Source organism: Larus michahellis, chromosome 16 (assembly GCF_964199755.1).
Source record: "Larus michahellis chromosome 16, bLarMic1.1, whole genome shotgun sequence".
Lineage (NCBI taxonomy): Eukaryota > Metazoa > Chordata > Aves > Charadriiformes > Laridae > Larus > Larus michahellis.
The window spans coordinates 5,684,894-5,705,007 of record NC_133911.1 but is presented as its reverse complement, the minus strand read 5'-3'; the positions used below and the strand labels follow the sequence as shown (position 1 = coordinate 5,705,007).

At 39.2% G+C, this 20,114-nt stretch overlaps 1 protein-coding gene across 1 annotated transcript in view; it reads right to left on the bottom strand.

Annotated features, from left to right (window-relative positions):
• Positions 1-20,114, bottom strand: part of PEX14 (peroxisomal biogenesis factor 14) — an 80,498-nt gene that overhangs the window by 23,090 nt on the left and 37,294 nt on the right. The window contains exon 3 of the mRNA XM_074560701.1: positions 18,588-18,672. Within this exon, the coding sequence (XP_074416802.1) occupies positions 18,588-18,672 (85 nt within the window). The remainder of the gene's footprint in view (positions 1-18,587; positions 18,673-20,114) is intronic.

Below are 20,114 nucleotides of genomic sequence, written 5' to 3'. Positions count from 1 at the left end.
CTGAAACGACATTACACTCCTGTTCCTGGAAGCCCCTGAGTCAACTCTGCTCAGAAAGAACATGGCCACATTTTAAAAGAATCATCATAAAAACCTTCTGGGATCTGATCCAGACTAATGATTCCACCTGTTCAGTCAGTTACATGCAGTGCTGGTTGACTCTTTTATCAAATGTTTGTCCTGTATTCTACTCTGTGCTTAGTTGAACACATTTCTAAAAGGTCAAAAAGGCACCGTCTCCTGATCCATCTTCTTTCACACATCTTGATTCACGGGGCATTCATGAGGCTGAGCCCAACCCAACATCTGAACAAAACCTAAGGTCTCGGAACATCACTCTGATTTTTTTACCCTTCATTTACATTAAGAGGCTGTATTTGAATGTAAACATCCTGCTGCTGCGCTTCCAGCTCAAACTTTGTGTAAAGGAACCCAAACATCAAAGGGAAATTGACTGGTCTCAACTGTCAGGCCGAAAAATGCAGAAATAAAAGTAATTTGAAAAGTTACTGAAAGGGCTTTGAATTCTTACAGCTACATTCATCTACGAGACGGTTAATTATGCAATTGCAATCTTTCGGAAACATTATATACTTTAACCCATCAGGGTGACGAAGCAGCAATCAGCACTGATAAAGGTGCTCTAACCTCAGTTGCACAGCACTAGAATAAGGAAGGAAAACCTGACTGACGGTACAGTGCTCAGAATTACAGTGAGCTACCCAGGAAGGAAAAGGTTAAAATAAAAAGTATTTTGGCATAACAAATATAAATAAATAAATAAAGCTGGCAGCAGTTTCTCTTCCTGGCCAAGCTTTTTGGAGTCTATAATAAAATGAAGTGTAATGGAGGAGAGGAGGGCAATGTCAGAGGGTGAGGGTTTGGGAGAGAGGTTGTTAAGTATCTCCCTCTCCTCAGCTGTGTTTACTCCATTTACAGGACCCCAGGTGATTGATAGACAAAAGAAAAGCAAGCAGATAGTGACCCCCCTCTGGGAGCATCGGTAAAGGGGATAACTCCTGACATCATCTAGAACCCCAAACTCTCCTCAGCCACTTGTAATTAAAAAGACAGAGCAAGATATGCAAACCAGAGAAAAAGTAAAAGAGGATTTTTTTTTTATTTATTATTAACATTTTGTTGGAACAGGAGAGTGCAATAAGGACTCTCAGAGCCGTTAAAAGTCGTCGGGTGACCTGCAGACCCCTATTTCCCAGAGCCTTGTATAAAATTGAATTTTTTAAACATAAATTACACGTAATGACGACACTGTAAAAACTAACAGTAATGGAAAGCTGTGCTGTATTTCATTAGCCTGTATTATTCCGTGCCACCTGATCCAGCCGGGCCTTGTTTATGAGTTAGTGTGTTAGCAGATGCCGATGGAAGCATTTGCTTCGACCTTGCTCTTCTCATTGGGGCATGAAATTACGACGGCAGCACCTTGATATTACAGCCATAAATACAGTAAACTGCAAATTTAAGCCAACGGCTCCTATTGTCTCTGAACATAAAGCTGATCGGTATTTATTTAAAAGGAGAACGAAAAAAAATATTATATATCACCTTGTTTATGGGTCCAGTCCCCCCCCTTCCCCTAATCTGCTTTATTCACTTGGTTAAATACTAAACAAACAAACTAAATCCTCCCTATTTTCTACTGATTAAATATTCTTATGAAATGGGTATTGTCTTCAGAAAACTGGATCAAAGTATTTTCACTCTGAATAAGAAAGGGCGAGTGACCTGCATAGCATGTCTTGGAATGGAAAAAACAGGAAAAAGTACTACAACTTTTCTTCTCAGTTTTCTATATATGAGAAGTTCAAAATGTAAAATGAAAAAGTTGGTTCTGGTCACTCATTCTCATTTGTGTGTAACACGTATGTATACGCACATGAGAGAGAAAGAAAAATATATTCCTTCCAGTTGTTTTCTATTTAAAAATATCTCCCTTGTTAATACTATGTCAAAACAAGAAGGAAAGATATAGGAAAAAAAAACGGCAGTAAGATTAATGGGAGGGGAAAAAAACACACAGGATTCCTTCTCTGAGGCAGCAGACAGCAGAAAGAATGCCTCCTTCTCCTATGGGCATTTTGGGTAAATACCCCTGTTCACTGACAACATACCCACTAAAATTTATTAGAGGGGAAAATATCAAACACAAAGGCAAAAGGACATTGTAATATCACAAAGCATATCACAGCATAAATCACAGCATTATAAGCCAGTGCAAAATGTATTTCACTGGTAGTTTCAAGGCAGGGAAAATACAGTTTCACTTGTAGTAAAAGAGGTCAGGTCTTCCTCTTCTAATGTAAAGTAAGCTCCTTGCTTATATGAAGTATGTTATCTCTGTTCCAGATAGAAAAAAAGAAAAGGATACCTTAAATAAAATCTCCCAATACAAAGTTATATATTCCAGGGGCCAAAGCACTAAGAGGAGAATATGAGGAACAACATGCAGGACAAAGTGGCTGGATAATGGGACTCAGACTCAGGATTCTGAAATGCGGAAGTTCTATTAGATGCAGTGGTATCACAGCTTTAACAAGATTTGGACACCTCACTTTTGAATTAATCGACAACAAATCTTCAGCTGGCAGACAGCATAATTCAACAGGCACAATTTTTGCTTCACAAAAAGTTCAAATTAGAAAAAAGACAGACAGCAACATGACTCTAAATCAAACAAGACACATCCAGAAGTCCTCAGTAACCTGAATTATAGAACCAGAAGTTTTGTTACAGAGCCCAGTTAAATTCCTACACAACAAGCATATGCAAAAACACAGCAAAATTTCCATCTTAGGTACCTTCGTCCAAAGACTTGTCTATTATAGAGTCATTCTAAGAATACCAGTATCAGCAAAAAAGACAGAACAAGCAAGTCCTTCTGTAACATAAATAAAGATCTCTCCTCCTAAAAACAGAGGGCAATTTTATTTTATCATCATCTATGGGTTTTATTTTTAGGTCTCTTGCCTTCAGCTTTTCCTTTCGATTATCATGCAAGCAGAAGAACAGCACCTGGCAATGGCAGGGTAAGTCCACCTCTCTATTGCACCACTAGTGATAAAGAGACAATGCGTGTGACTAAGCTGGAAGCCAATGTTGTAACACGGGAACACAGGACATCCAATTCAGCCAGTACATGATGTGAGAACACTACATAGAGAACAAAAACCTCTGCATATTAGAAATTATTTCAAATTAATGTCTACTTTGGAGTTTGAAAGCTTTGGACTCTATGCCAGGATGCCAACTCCAAGGCGGTTTATCAGGAACAGAACATAACCAAGGCTCTGACATTTGTTTAAACGAAGCCCGCATAGGGCAGAAAATCCGGATAATAGAAGAGACACTACTCTAGTAACCATAGTGCTGTCATACTTTGTTACCACAACTGACAACCTCCCTAGAAATAAGACTATGCATTCAGAGAAAACAAGTATTAGATACATTAAATGGGTAAATTTCCAAGCATACCCAACCTGTGATCTACAAATGCTTGCTGTTATTCCAGCAAAGAAACAAGTTTCATGGTGATGGTTCCTCATCCTCATCACTTGTATTATAATACTCCTTAGAGACCCCAAAAGGCATTCACTGTGCAGGTGTTGGGTCAGGTACTGTGCAGAAACAGAGTAGAAGGCAGTCAGACCCAAAGCATCTAACCGTCTACGTGAAAGAAAGACAGGTTGGAAAGAAAAACACTGCACACACAAACGCAGTAACTTATGTAGCGTACACACCAGTCTCTGAAATTTCCTTTCTATCAAATTGGGAACTACAGCAAAAAACATTCTATAAAGCTGAAAAGATATTAATTTCTTCTACAAGTTCACTTCCAAAAGTAGATCAGTTTGGCACACAGCACTTCAAAAACGTAGAAACTAAACTTCATTACCAAAACTGATGACAAATTTGAAAAACAGCAGTGTCAGAAAATGTTTGTGCTTCAGATCCATTTACTTTGTGTGAAAAAAAAAAATTTGTTAAGCAGCTTGTTGAGCAATAGTAACAAAATGATTGGCTTTTGGCTATTCGTTGATCTATAATATTATCTTTAGGAGCTTCTAAGGAGAAAGCCATAGGTTGTTTTAAATTTGGGTAAGGTAAAACGCTGGCATTACAGGAGGTTTGGGTTTGATCTACCTTCGGAACTCCAATTTTAAACTGTATTTCCAACAACTTGAGCCAGCACATCATAAGAATTACAGCACTGAAGTAGAAGGAGCCGGCCAGTCAACCAGACAGCTGTAACTCCAACACCTCCTTTGTTATTGCAGCAAAGAATAATGGGGCCTTTCAGTGGTATGGGCCTGAATACGGTCCATATTAGATTTGACCTAGCAACTGACCCTAATGTGGAATAACTCCAGTCACCACTGATCTGTTATTACTGGACTAGGCTGGCCTGCAATTCTAGAACCAGACTCCCTTTCTCCCCAACTCTACGCTCAAAAGAAAGGAACTGTGTAATAGAACAGCAATTTCAAGCCATTATAAGGAATTCTTTAACCAGATTTGTCAGAATATCTGAAGTATGACTTAGTTTTATATATAAGAATGAGAAAGTCTGTCTTGATGCACCATTCCTAGTTCCTCATATCACTCTGGAATTACTGATTGCCCCAAACGCTAATAAGAGCAGCTAGATATTTTCTACATTAGACAATACCCGTCAGAGAGTAGCCTCTGCAGACTAAGATGAACTGCAATGTAGAGAGCAACTTGCCTCAATGTTATTTATTTTCTCTTTCACTTTCAAAACTTTAAACTTTAGACAGGAACAAACTAAACCCATTAGTCCAGACTTATCACACAAAAAATCATATAAAGTGTATATTAAATGAAGTTTTAATATTTGAAGAACGCACAGAAGGGAACATTGAACATGCAGTACAACAGTGCTTACTGTGTTGTCTCTCTGTTGGGAAGTTGCTATAAGGAGCATGGAGAACCTGCATGTTTCTGAGAAAATGTAAAAATACATGGGAGTATGTATGGAAAAATATATGGAAATGTAAAGAAACCAACACTGGGCGAGGAGCCACGAACACAGGAGCCTAAGTCCTTTGTCTGACAGGTATTTTCTCACAATCTCATGGAGCGTCTTTGCTCCTCTAACCCAGTTTCCATAAAGTGGAATCAATGTTAGACACCTACGAGTCAGGTACCATCGCACTGAGAAGATAAGGTCAATTAAGAAAAAAACAACTAAATACTACATATTTGATTATTATGGTACAAATGTTTCAGGTAAATCTGGTTTGCGTTTCCCCCAGAAAGACAGAGACGCTAATACACTATTATAAAAAGACATGTCAGCAAGCATTCATTACAGATTATAAATCACCCTCGTTCTTCTTTCTTTTGTTTTAGAGAAATTTTTTTACATGCCATTAAAATATTGTTTGCTGTATGCTCCTACAAAGCTAGCCACCTGTAAAATTAAAGGCTGATGCTGCCAATAAGTGTTGAAATACCTTCTATTTAAAAGGCAAACCTACTTTGTAATTTTTAACACAACTATATAAATATTTCTCCACCCACCCTTCACAATTTTGTTGGTTACACTGCGTCCATTTAGACAACAACCATCTATGTCATCACACAGGATGTTAATCTTGGGTGGAGAAGAAAGAAACAATAGCAAATTAACTTTTAAGAAACTAAGATTACATATTCAAGCAGGGTCCTTCGTGATAAAAGAAGAGCGAAGACAAAAAACATTAGGGGACAAGTCAACAAAAGAGCACAAGTTTCAAAAGCTCATTTTTCATCTTTTGATTTGTTTACTGTTATTTTTTTCTGCCCATGTGCCTTCGACAGCTCTTCAGAGTTCTGGAGAAAATTAAAGGAGCCTGGATTAAACGCCCAAAGGACGACTAATGCTAACAATAGTAAAAATAACGAGGTTAAATGGTGGAAAAACTATGGTGACCACACACGGAGAACTGGAGTGGTAAGGTAGAAAAGGAGTTTCATCATTGCTCCCTCGGGACATGCACAGAACATACTAACTGCTTCTAGTTCTCTAGGGTTCCGATTACCATGCCAAACACACCTCCAGAGTTTCCTTATTAGTATAATAAAAAGCCTCTACACATTTGTGTTCTATTCCCAGCCTTGCTATTGACCTTGTGTAGGTCATTTAACCTCCATCTGCCTCAGTTTCTACATCCGTAAAACAGGAATAATATTACACAATATCCTTTGTAAAACATTTGAGACTGACACAATTATCATGTACAAAGAGTAACTGACAGTTTTGAGAATCTATACATACATTATATGCATTTGAGCTAGGTAAGGCATTTGCAACAAATAATTTATTCAAGTAACAAGTTTATCCTTTTTTTTGTGCTTGTAGATCATCTTCGGAAATACTTCCAGATTTCTAGCTCCCACCAAACTGCACAAGGACTCATCATATTAATTCTTTGCTTTGAACGAGTGCTAAAATACATGGCATTTCTCCGGTGTCCTTTTGGCCCAATGTTGCCCTCAAAATCCAGTCACTGGGGTCGAATGTTGAAAATGGAAATACCTTTTTTTTTTTTTAACACTGTTTGTTATCTTCTAGATCCTCACAAAAGTTCCAGCTCAGGAGTTAAACGGGAGTGGCTACACAGAATTTGCACAGAAACTGGAGTGAAGATTAAGAGACGTTTATGGGCATGTTCCTGCAACATAACACAAGTCAGATCAGTAGGTGAGGCAGCTGAAGCAGCTGAAAAACTTGCTACTAGTATTAACTCATCCTGTATGAGGATAGCTCTTGGAGTCCTGGGACCAGGAAATAGCCCCTAAACAAAGGAATCACCTCACAAATAAAAAGGGAGTGAATAAAAATGGGAAGATATTCCCTTCTAGGCACTACATAAGAATGTGTCTCTTTTCCTGGGTGACAAAAGGCTAATCAACCTCACCATACAGCGGTGCCCAAAGAGCTTTTCACAGTCGGTATCAATGATGAAGGGTCAAGGATGCACTTTGCAGATCCCTCTCTCTCCACATAATTTTCTAGACTACAGTCTTGAAGCACAGGAATCATGCCAGGCACGGGTTGAACACTGTCGAAGGGGAAGTGACTGATGAGCCGTTTAAGGGGCAGACCTCTGAGCAGCGGCTTCGGCCTTGGTCCCCCAGGGATGACACAGGCCCCGCACTCCTGAGTGCCAAGGCCAACAACCAGATACAACTTACCCGATCACTGCAGTAGATGAAGCTCACCAAAAAGACTGCAATTCTTTGCTTCCCCCATTTCCTCCCTGGTTTTCTTTTACTGCTAAGTCCTGACTGTCTCAGGTGGCCTAGTGTGAAAAAAGCTCCCCTTTTATGATGCAATATCTGGGACCAGGTGAGGCCCTGACTCTGCAGATAACCTAACAAATGGGCAAGAGCAGCCTGTGCTCTTATTGACACTGCACGTGCTAGTAAATACCAACCTCCAGGGTATTCTCAGTAAACACACAGCCATCCCTAGCTTCCAAGATACACGCACGCAAGCACTTGCTTTACCCGACACTGAACTCACACCTCACAAACAAATTATTTAACTGCTCTATCCCCCAAGGAAGACAGTGATCATTTCAAATGCAGCTCCCTGCTCGTCTCTCACATACACGCAACGGCCTGATAGGTTAAATGCTGCCATTTAATTACAGTAATGGAACCTGCTATTTTTTGGTTCCCTTGAATCCTCTCTCGCTCTCTTTTTTAAACACATACAGAGTCATCTTTTAAACATGTATTTTATATTTCAGAGTAACAGCTGCATTCTCCTGGTTACTTGAAGAGCAGGAGCAATGATATTCTCATATTCTTCTCTGTACCTCTGAGCAACTTGCCTTTTAAATGCTACATAAAAAGGAAGACAGGTTGGGGGAGATGCTGTAAGAAGGGATACGTGCTAACACTGCAGAGGGCAATCTGCCCCTTCATTTACTTAGATGGTCTGCGTTGATTTTATTGAATAAAACTAGCTTAACCTCTCCCACCCCCCAAAGCAGCTGGGTACTGGAGAGGATAAACATGAAAATGCTTTAAAAACCCTATAAACATCAGTACGTCACACTGATAGTATGACACAGTATGGTTATATTTTTTTTTTAATATAGATATATATATATGACTGGGAGTCAGAATTATCTCAGATCTAGCTGTTCTTAATACATTTGACCCAGCTTCCCCATCTAAAATGGGGATGGTATTTCTTCTGTTTCCCACTGAAATTTGGAGTTTGCAAACTGTTTGGAGAACATAAAGTCTAACGAAGAAGAGAAAATGTAATCAGAAGTACATTAAATTATTCTTATAATCTTGCCACTCCACAAAAGGTGTCACAAGCTTAGACAGTTAATATTTGTAGAGTACTTTGACTATGCAAAGTGATATAGAGATATGGGATATATGTTTGTTAAACTATTAAGCATGCTGCAAACCACTTTTTTTTTTCTCAAGTGAATTCAGGAAGGGGGCTGCAGGTGGCCAAAGACTACCGGGTTTTACGGTTAGTATTATTGAAGGGGGACACATAACACAGTTTTACACAAGTAGCACAATAACTATTTGTGGATTTTACATTTTGTATTGCATGGCAATTAGAAAAAATCCAGAAGCAAAGCGTAAGTATACTTCCAGGTCAAAATAAATTCTTACCTATGCTAAGGCCACAACACTCCTAGGAAAATACCCATACTACACCTGTCCTCAGCTTTATTTGTCCTCTAAATGTGAAAAGCTTATTTATTTGTTCTGCGGCAGTTGGCTCACAATCAGCCAGCCATCCATGCAGGGATATCGCCCATCTTCATTCTCTGGTACAGATATCCACTGGTGTCTCTTAAGGATGGAATCTTAAAAGGTGAGGCAAGGCAGAGACAAAGACAAATTTAATTTTATCACCATAAAAAGGGACATTTCCACATGGGCAGCAAGGACATGAATATCATGTGTATGCGGGGGCGGGGGGGATTATAAACGCATTTTTGGCGAAATTCAATAAAGCTGATTCCACTGCATAAGGTCAGCAATTTACTTCTAAAAAATGATATGATTGCAACTTTTAATATAACCCATGTATTTGCTGCAAGATGCTCTAGAAGATTGTGTAATGTAACCACCCGACCTCTCCACAGGAGCAGAGATCACCCCATTTACCCTTTATTGTCTTGCTAAAAGCAATGCACATTTGCACGGTATGACAAAGTCAACAGCTTTTACTTCAGAGAGCCTCAGATTTCACTGAGAATGAATTCTCTGCTCTCCTCCTAGGGGAGTGGAGTCTCGCCTGGACTAGGTTCCATCAGAAAGAATACAAAGAATGAACCAAAAACTAAATTCCCCTTTTGGCTAAGGAAAGAATGATTGCACTCCACATTAAAATTAAGAGGGAACAGTGTGGAGCAGAAAAGCAAACCGTAAGATTCATGGGCACCCAAGACACCGTTTTAAACAGAGTAGAAATGTTGTCTAAGAGAACCTAGAGAATTATCTCATCCAGGAACTTATTTTATCTTTCCTAGCAGGAAAGTATCATTAGGTCTGAGATGGATTTCAGCAGAAGAGCAACACAGATTATCCTAATTACACTCCTTGTTTTAGCCCCAAGAGAGAAGGCTGTCTCTTTAGACTTAGAATACCAGGTTCGTTCACAGAGCAGATCAGGAACTGAATTCCTTTACTTGCTCCAGGAAGACTGTGGGCAAACCCTGGGCTGGATGACCATGAAGAGCAAATTCCTTCTATCACAAAAATATTTTTATATAAACGTACATAGATTTCTTCAACTGTCTCAAGGTGAAGCTTGCTTCAAAGGTCAAAGCTGCAGGGCTGGATTAGGATTGCACGCAATCTGCCTGAGCCTTGACATTCTGACATTCTAAAGTTTGCAGCTCTCCCCTCCCATACACAGCTGACAGAAGTAAATTCTCAACCTCTCTGCAAGTGTGGCTTTTACTGCAGCAAGCAACCTCAAAAATCACATGCTGCGGCACCAAGAGCTCCAAAACAAGCATATCAAAGCAGTTTATAAACATGGCTAATACAAATTTTACTAAGTCAATAATGCAAAAGTACTAATTAACCCCATTTTACAGATGGGCAAGCTGAGAACAAGTAACTCGCCCAAAGCCAAGCACGCAGCCATATCTCAGATCTCCAATGCCTGCGCTTAGATTGTAACTACAGAAGTGACTTTCTTTTGGCACTCTGCATTTACTTTCACTTGAAAACGTGGTAAGTGAACTACTAAGTTTACAAGTCAGACTTAGGGTCTGCGTCTTTTTTGCCCATCACTAAGGCTAACAATTTCAGGACTCAGAATATAACTGACTATTTTAGCATTGCCTTCTAGAATAGACTTCAACTCACTCTGCTGTAATCATATTGTTTTTTCAATACTACCAGGAATGGAAATATTATTTTGACAGTAAACTAGGCAGATATGACTCAAAACACACTCAGTCAGCAACAAGAGTTAATTTTGCAAAGCCATTTTTAACGGCTCTTTTACATTACATAGTTACTGTCAGATAGCCAAGTGGAGAGACATCATTAAACCCATGACATTCCAATTATTTGTTAAAATTAAGCTTACAACCAATATTTTGTAGCATGCACAACTTCCTGGGCACCAAACCCGTCTGTTCCAATTTATCAATAATTTTCAAGCTACAAAAACATGGCAAGGGTGATTCTGGACTCTTCACCGAAATCGGGAGGAATTTCTGTGGCCTAATAGAAGTAGGAGATGTAGCAGACTGTTTACCCTACGTACTCTAAAGGAATCACCTCTCTTGTTCTGTGGAGTATAGGTCTAAACGGTTCAAGATCACTGTAGGTTGTGCCTGAAGTGAGAGAGGAAGGAAATTATCATTAATGTGACTTGTATCCTTTGTTATAGAACACATATATAGAGGATGCATTTAGAGGATGTAAAATTTGAGATTCGCTTCCTCAACGTCTTCTTCACAACATCATTAAACATCAAAAGGGTGCCTCTTGTGATGCACCCTCTCAACACTTCACACAGAAACCAAAGAGAAAGTCACTGAGATTTTCATGTTTTTAATATTAAATAGCATAATCTTGCTTAAACCAATACACTGTGAAGATCAGTAGGCCTTAAGTTATCCAGGACTTTTTCTTCTGCTTCCTTTAAACAGGCCCAAGTAGGACTTTTTCCTTCATGTTCAGCAACATACTGACTTTAGAGCCAGTTGTCTACAGTTTACAAGCTTCTTGGAGCTATCCAGTATCAATGATGATATATTTTCCTGCTAGTGAAAAGCACTTCTGTGAAAGAATTCTTTAGTTCCAAGTAGAGCTCATCAACAAACTTCCAGGACGTAATTTTTTCATAAACTGTTTCTTCAAAAAACCCCAAAATGGTCTGGAGAAAAGTAATGATTTCATAACAATCCAAAAGCAATTTTTCCAAATATTTTTACTGTAACAATATGGTACATATTATATTATTCTCTCAATCTATTTTATTATCAGTTACGATATTAAAGATTCCAGTCTAATCAATATAGAGTGATCTGACAGGTCTAAAATATTTCATTTTTTAAAAAAAGCCTGAAATTTTTGATGTTAATCTCTATTTAATATAAAAACAAATTTCCAAATCTCAGCATTTCCATGGGATAGAAATGTATTGTTCAAATTAGTTTCTAGATACCACTGGGCTACAAAAAACAATTGTTATAGAAGAATGAAATGTACACGGAGTACAATGTTCTTCTAAAATAACAAACTCACTTTTAAGTAACTATAGTTTCTATCAAACACACACACTTTTCTTAATCATATAGCTATTATAAACATTAAAAGGCAGGAAAAAGAAAGGACTGCATCCCTTTGTACACTGCATCACACGGCTAGTTATGCCTAAACCAATGGCTGGTGTTTTTCTGCCCTCTCGTGAATCCCTAGTGACTGGGACAGGGGTCAAAGATGAGATATGAACTGATTTCTCCATGTGGATAGGGACTAAATAGATTACTTTTCCCAAACTTCCTTCCAAATCTTGAGGAATAATAGTGAAGGCATTCTGGCATCTATGAAGATTTTCTTCCAAAACTCCTGACAACTCCAAAGAATAGCCATACCTGATTCCCCAGGATGTCCTAAGTTGATCAGTTTATCACATTTTGTTAGCACTACTGCTGCAGGTCTCTTCTTGCCGAAGAAGCCAAGAAAATCCATAAAGTTCATGACAAGTTCAGATATCAAAAAACAGTGCTAAAATTGATGGGGGAAAAGAGTCAGCATGATGAATAGGCTGGTACTGAACAGCAAGTGACAGATACGCAGATGGAAGACTGGCAGGACGGGGAGACATCTCCTTTGCAGCAGATGGATAGAGATTCTCAATCATTTTCAGGAAGAAAAAAAGAAGGCAACTAACACAAAACTGTAGAACTAATTTCTGGATCATGAGCACATCTATTCTTCTGGATTATGTGGAATCCAGAAGTGGAAATCTTCCCTGTATGCTGAACATTATCAGCACTGGGCAAACATAGCAGAGTGCCAAAAACGGATGTGATTACTGATAATGCTGATTCAGATAGGAACTGTTGTGAGTTTGTTAGCCACGAAAACATTCATTCTCTCACTCTTCATTTTTCAGATCCCTAATAAGTTCCTTGGAAGACAACCAGATTTCCCCATTTATGCAGGGTTGTATTGACCCAAAGCTTGGATGGGAGGCACCTAGAGAACCAACTGGTTGCGTGAAAAGGTGTAAGACATATCTTTCTTTAACCTAAGCAAAATATTATAAGGCACGTTAGCTGTCTTTCAAAGTCATAAACAGAGGTCTAAGCATCTTTAGTAATTAAATATCCCATAGTGCTTTTCAAGAATCTTAGTACATTTTTTACTCAGTAATTACATTCTCTATCCCTAAAGCTCCCTCTGCAAGATCACTCAGATAAAATATTCTTCATTTCTCTCTCCTAAAAACCACGTGGTGATGTTAGGCAACTGCTGTCCTCTATCTCAGAGGTGGGTGCTCTTTAGTGGAAAGCACAGTAAGATCTAGATAACCCTATACACACCATCAAACATGCTCCATGCAAATAGCTGCAGAGTTTCAATGGTTAATGGGTACAATGTGCTCTAAGAACCTCAGACAAAAAGCATTATGAACATGTAGAATGCGCTGACTTCCGTTTAACCTGTACAGTCATTTCTGTAAGTCTACACAAGCTGTTAGACTTACTTTATGCTACTTGAACACCTGTTGCAAACTTCATAATAATCAGAAAGCACACCCTCCCTGGTTCTACCTATGCTAGTGAACTTTCTCTCACTGTCTGTTAAAGTAATTTGTTCTAGATGCTTAATTCTTGCAAATATATTCTTGCAATAAATTTTTGTTGTCAGTATCTGAATTCCAGGTCTCAGTGTGGCTTTGCAAGTGCAAGTGATGAGGTCTGTGCAGGCATAGGCACAAAACACTTACTAGACAGCTAGAGAACAAGCTAGCCAATCTGCAAGTACAAAACAGGACAAGTGCTCGCTCACACAATCAGTTGTGCAGTGAAGTTAAGTCTTCGCTCCTTCTCTTAACCATCTCTTAAATCCACATCCTGTCAGCAAGTATAAAGAGAAGGACAAGTCAGCAAGCATTCCTTGAATAGTCAACACTTACGGCCTAATCAAACATTCCTGTATCAAACATGGTAATTTGTAGAAAAGCATAAGGTTTGGAGGACCATAACAGTTTAGCCCGAACAGGTATTCTGACAGCACAGGTGACTAAGTATATTTTTTTTGTATGAGTTGTCACTGGACTCTATTGGCTGGCATTGTATTTTCTTCTCAAAAAAAAGCTTAGTAAAAACTGTTTGAGCTTCACTGAGACGCGTTAAAGAATTAATTACGAAGTAAAGCTGAAGGAGAAAATTAATTTCGGAAACACAAGAGGTTACTTCTCTTTTCCTCCCTTTTCTGGAAGTGGGGGAGGAAAGGCAGATATTTTCATCTTCACGCTGGGGGCAGGAGTGGGGAGCTGTCCAGTCGATAACCTGGCCATCAGAACAAGGTTTGTAATTAAAAGGTCAGTGACCTGGAAAGCTTGGGCCTCACTCTCAGGGCTTCTCAGTAATGACGGCGCTATTAAATTAAGACTGTTATGAAATCAATGCTAAAAAAGCTTTCATGGTAACGAGATTCCATTCAAGGACATGCAAACTGCCTCATGAAATGGACTTAAATTATAAAAAAGAAAGTAATAAAAGAGGGTTAAATTGAAATCTGCTGAAGAATTTACTTTCTTTAAAGCCCTCCAGCAGTGGGCTGTGCCCCCTTCTCTCAGGTCCTCAAGGTAATCCACTTCGGTTTCTTTGGCAAAGGAGAAAAGACAGGGGTTCAACTTCCAAGAATGCTGACTACACAAATGGGAAGAAAATTAAGTCAGTTTTCTACTGGAGATTCTGGGGCTGACAGCATTTGTTTCCAGGGAATCAAGCTCTGATTGGGAAGGGGCAATTAAATAATTTATTAATCTTTTCAGAAATCACCATCGCCTGGCATCTTGACAGCGGCAAAATTTTCTGGAACCCTGATGCACTGCAAAAAACTGCAAGACCTACATGAAAACCTCATGTAGTAACTCACTTCCTACCAGCCAAAGTAATGAAACAGATTAGTGGATACAACATGTAAAAGGGCAATGCTTCCAACAGCTTGCAACTCATCCCACCAAGCAAAACTGCAATTGCTTTTGGAAGCATATAGCACATTACATTACATACATATACAAAAGACCAATCCAGGCAGCGTATCTTCTGAAGGCTGTCCAACCTTCTGGACGGACATTTTCCCAATATAACTCAACAATTATACATTTACCTACCCTAATGCACTTCTGTTCTCCCATCACTTTAATTTCTGAGCTCAGATGCTTTTGTCTGTTCCCACAATCCCACTCTGGGAAGGCATTACTGTACTCGTTTTACAGATGAAGAGAACAAGCAACTAAGAAAAAAGTTCTTCATCCACAATTACACAATAAGTCTGTAAACGGGCAGTTTTTCCCTTCCCTGCCCCAAAGGACTAGCACCCTGAAAAATAAAGCTCCACATGTATAGTGCACTTCCACCCCCTTCCTCTGTCTTGCCAGAAGTTGCACATTCAGAGTACACAAAATTAACAAGCCACATGAGTTACCGGATGGGTAACTGAGCAGTACAGGACATCTGAGGCACAACAGTTAGATGACAGACACATTTCCACAAGGGTTTAAACCCCACATGCTGTCTAATTACTCCCAAGGCGCCGCTGATTCTGTGGCATGTCATCAGCAGAATCAGCGAGTTGGACAAAAAACAAACAGCATCTTTTTTTTCTTTCTTTTCTTTCAGATACTCTGAGGGGAAACAGCTGTTTTTCCCTTCATCTGAAGAAGTTCATGATAAAAAGGAGGAAATGTCATAAATTACACAAAATGCCAGTGTAAGCTTCAAAGAAAATGATAAATGATTCTAATAACTTCATGTTTCTCATTAATGCCTCTGTATTTGGGAGTTTAAAAGTGCTTAAGACAACAGAGAAATCTCATCCAACTTTTGAAAGACCTTTTACAAATCCAGGACACCCTCACTCTCCCAACTGTCATCAACACTATCATCCCATGTTCAGGAGAGAGCAGTTCAGCAAACCCCTGACCTGCAAGTAAGGAGGAAAGCCTACTTGGAGCCTCTGCAACTACTGTTTCACAAGAAACCAAACCCAGTCCAGCTAATGATCCTGCAGAAAATTTCATTTCTCACTGCACTGAAATGTATTAAACAAAATCCAGTTCCTATATTAAATATTAAATAATATTAAAAGGAAAAAAATTGATTGCCCTTTTTTAGAAAGGAGACACTTACAAAAAAGAAGAAAAAATTATAATTCAAGGCAGAACCATCTCTGCAAGCCTCAGAAGTGAAATTTCTTAGGCAAAGTCAGGATTGCAGGACCTGAAGCTCACCCACACCTAATGCTCCAGTCCTGTCCCTGTAGCCTACCTAGGCTGTAGCTGGAGTGGTGGAAGGCTCCTGCAGGGGTAGGGCACCTGGGCTTTTCCCTCCGCATTCACAGACATGAGGTGATCCAATCATAGACCTCTCCTGTGTGGTTCCAGGAGAGTAACTTCAAAAGACAAGTTCATACATGGTATACAACTATCTATAGATATAAAAATACCCCTCCCCTCAAATTCTTCTGGGGTCCATAAAAAGACCTACTGCAATTTCTGCTTGAAGAAACATGGATCGGAGTAACTGTGAAAAAAATACAAGGACATCTCTGCATTATTTCCTACAAAGATAATTTTAAGAGACTCTTGTAACTGAAATGGTTTCTCTACAGAAAATGTTTTTTGAATGGCAGTAAGGAATTCTCTACCAGACAATCTAACTATCTGGAAACTGGGGATAAACATTATCATTGGAATGACAATGACTGTATCTCAGAGAATAGGGGGAATAGCCTACCAAAGCATGTAATCCCTCATTTACTCAGGACTAAACTAGCCACGATATCTACATTTCAAGAATAATGCCTCCATCTGCTAGAGTACATAGGTACCATGACAGTATGTACCTTCTGGTCTCGAGGTCATGAACAGAGGTCATGTTGAAAACTCAGTGGTCAGATTCCATATGGACATATATCCAGTGACTGCTGGGTACAGGCACTACTGGACCCTGCTCCTTCCTATCTCCTACTGTTAAGTTTTCAAACAAACAATTAGCACAAAGGGAAGGAGGGCTAATTAACAAACAGGAACAAACAAACAGCTCTACCAAACCATTTCTGCTCTTTAGTAATTATTAGCCAAGTAATTCATAAGAAGTATTAGTCAGGCCACAGTTTCTCTGTGCCTCCATCTCCCCACCCTTCCTCTTCTCCCAGTCAGGGATTTATTAAAATTAAACAGATTAGATGGAGCTCCTGATACTAAAAACTGTTCAGCGAAGCCTGCGGTGGGGAAGTGCAGAGCAAACACCAGAGACATTTGTCTCTAAATTGCTCTAAATACCTTCTGCAAATGAAATTCTAACCCAGCTGTGTTGAGAGAGAAAATGAGGAATAACTGGTCATTGTCAGCACAGAAGAGGATCAGGCAGTTATAATATTGCACGATATACTGGGGGCTAAGGATCTCTCGGCAACAATAGATTTTGTATCAGGTTACCCCGGGTAATCAGCACAGCTTTTAGGCTCAGCTTTCCCTTGCTTCATTGCTTCGATGATAGAGTTGAAATCCCCAAGCTTTCATGATTAATTACTCCCTGTAGGTCCACATATTTCAAGGAAAAACTCATGGAGCACAGCGGCCAACAGGGTCCAAATTTTAATGCCATCCTGATGGCAGAGCAGGGCACGCAGCATACCTATGTGATTGGAATGTTCTCTAACTAGCACCAGGACAAACAGTGAAAGGATCACACTCAAAACGATCCATGAACTACTTGTCATGACATCATTGCTAAAACACAAGCCTGCCATTCCCTTCTAGGTCCTTTGCTATTCAAGATGAGGAAAGTGGTGCATATACTTATGCACCATCTCATGACATCAGGTCTCAGGCATCTCAATAAATAGTTCATAACCCTAAACAGAATAATATATATTTCATAGGCGTTCCTACCTTTCAGTACTCAAGATCTTTAGTTATAGAATTTGATGTACCCTGACATGCTTATGACTTCAATGTGTAAGTGGGTGACTTCCCTCTGAAGTTTCGAGTTTGTATTTTCAGTATCATTCCAACTGCTTAAAGTGCACGATAGTGCACGTAATTAACTCCAAGGTAAAATTGTCCTTATTGTTTACATCTTGCGGTATGGATCTACACAATATGGTCCCAGGAGGGTAGCATAATATGGAGTGAACTTCAACTGAAATGCACTGTAAGTTGCGGACTAAAAACTTTAGAAAGAAAAAAATATAACAAAAGATAGTTCCACTGTGAGTCAGAAAGTAAAATAAATTCTCAGTAGGCAATGGCCAAAGTATGTTCCATCTGTCTAAGACGATATAGGGTTTGTCAGGATCTGTTCTATCCCTGCTATAGAAAAGGGCTAAATTCAGTCAGTAGTTTACCATTTCAGCCTGAAAGTCAGGTTGACCCCAAGCTTGACCTTAACCTGACCTTGTTTACTTTCACCAAGTCCTTTGCCCTTCATGCCTCTCTCTGTCTCTCTTCGGAAACATTCGACCTTTTCACCTAGAAGTTGGTCATTCTAAAGCCAGTGTCACTAAGGTTAGAACTGACCGACTAGTCCACAACTCTAAACTGTACTCATTGCAGAAAAGACCTGATAATAGTTAACCCAAAAACTTCCAATGTGTCTTCTGTATTCTACAATTCCACATCTGGTGCCAATATTGCTCTAGTCAGTTTGGAAGAAAAGAGACTGATATTTCTTACAAATTTTAAATCTTTTTTTTGAGACAGACTACTTGCTTTATCCTTAGCATCTAATTTTCCATAGCAATACATTTTGGCTTTATGCTAATTTAGGCTCCTTCATTATCACTGAGACCACAAACTTAAGAGTCCATACCTTTCTTCTTCAGAAATGATCTTTTGGTTGCAAGAGGACTTTGGCGAACTCGTGGATTCTGTAAAAACTTCACTGCTGTCACAATCTGACGAGGGTAGGAAGATTGGAGAAATAGAAGAGAGAAAAGATCCAAGTTAGGAATGGTCAAATTCCTATATTACATTATGCATTCTGTACTGCAAAGTAAGGCATTGCATCCAACACATGGAGATGGTCTGGAGCTGATGCCTATCCAACTTTCAGAAACAGTTCAACGAGCATCAGAGTTTGTGGCTTAACCCTAATCAGACAGCACAATTATGGTATTACAACTTGGAAGCTTCTTGCTGGATTACTCGTGGAGCAGCTCAACCTGTACAAAAAACTCCATTAAGATTCTTAGGGGTTTCTGTCATTTATATTGTGATCTTCTCACCTAGGTTGACTCCTGTAGTAGAGGGCAACCTTGAGGCAATGCATGTGATCTGTAACAGTAGGCTTACTAGTGAGAATGCTTCCTTTCTATCTGACTTGCAGCTCCCTGCAAATTCTAAGTCTAAGGCCTTTTCTGACATCATTCTAATTTACTGAATGCCATAAATAAACCTCAGCTTGTCACGACTGGAAAAGAAGCACCTTCGCATGTTTTGTATCACATAACAAAAATATCCAAAAAGTCACTTTTCATGACATAAATGGGTAGGTAAGTAGTTAAATTTATGTTCCGCACCGGCAGAAATCACAGATTACTTTTGCCTAAAGACTGATTTCTATATGCTTCTTTAAGGTGACAGAGCACTTAAAACAAATCACTTATACATATAAAGGGTAAAGTACGGGATAATACTCAATGGCATCAACGACAATGGCACTGGTTTTTTACATTGCCATTTAGTGCCAGTGAAAGGTATTTGATTTTTTTCTTCATATGGTAGGTCAACTTTCCACATACTCTTCTATATGATCACACACATTATTATATCTTGCTGCACTAGTGATTCACTTTACTTTTATACAAAGACATCTGTTCTCATTGTGGCATCAGGGGCAATAATGTGCCTGAAGTTAACAGCACTTCGGAGATGGACACATCCAGGTGAACAAGTGGAAGAGATTCCTTCCTTCCTTTAGAGCTAGAAATAACCACGCATATGCATGGCAGAGGTTTTTCTCCCCAAACAGTGGCATAAACCCTCTCCTAAAATGGTGGTGTACGATAGACCTATGTTAGGTAGGTCTTGAAGAGTTTATCTTAAAATACAGTTTCTGGAATTCAATTCTGAAAAGCTTTTCAAAACTTTTCACAGCAGAAAAAGAAGTTAAAAAACCAGCATCACTACTGAAATCACTAAGTTTCACTTTGTGTTTGAATCAAACCCTTCGAATATGCATTTCTGGTCAGAGAGCAAAGTTCTGATGGGTTTAATGGCACTTTCAATGTACTCCTCAGTGCATTCCATCAATGTTTTTTTTCTTTTAAATTGCATCTCTTATTTCTTTAAATACATTAATCAGGCTAGTGTAGGCAAAACGGATCCATTGGACAAT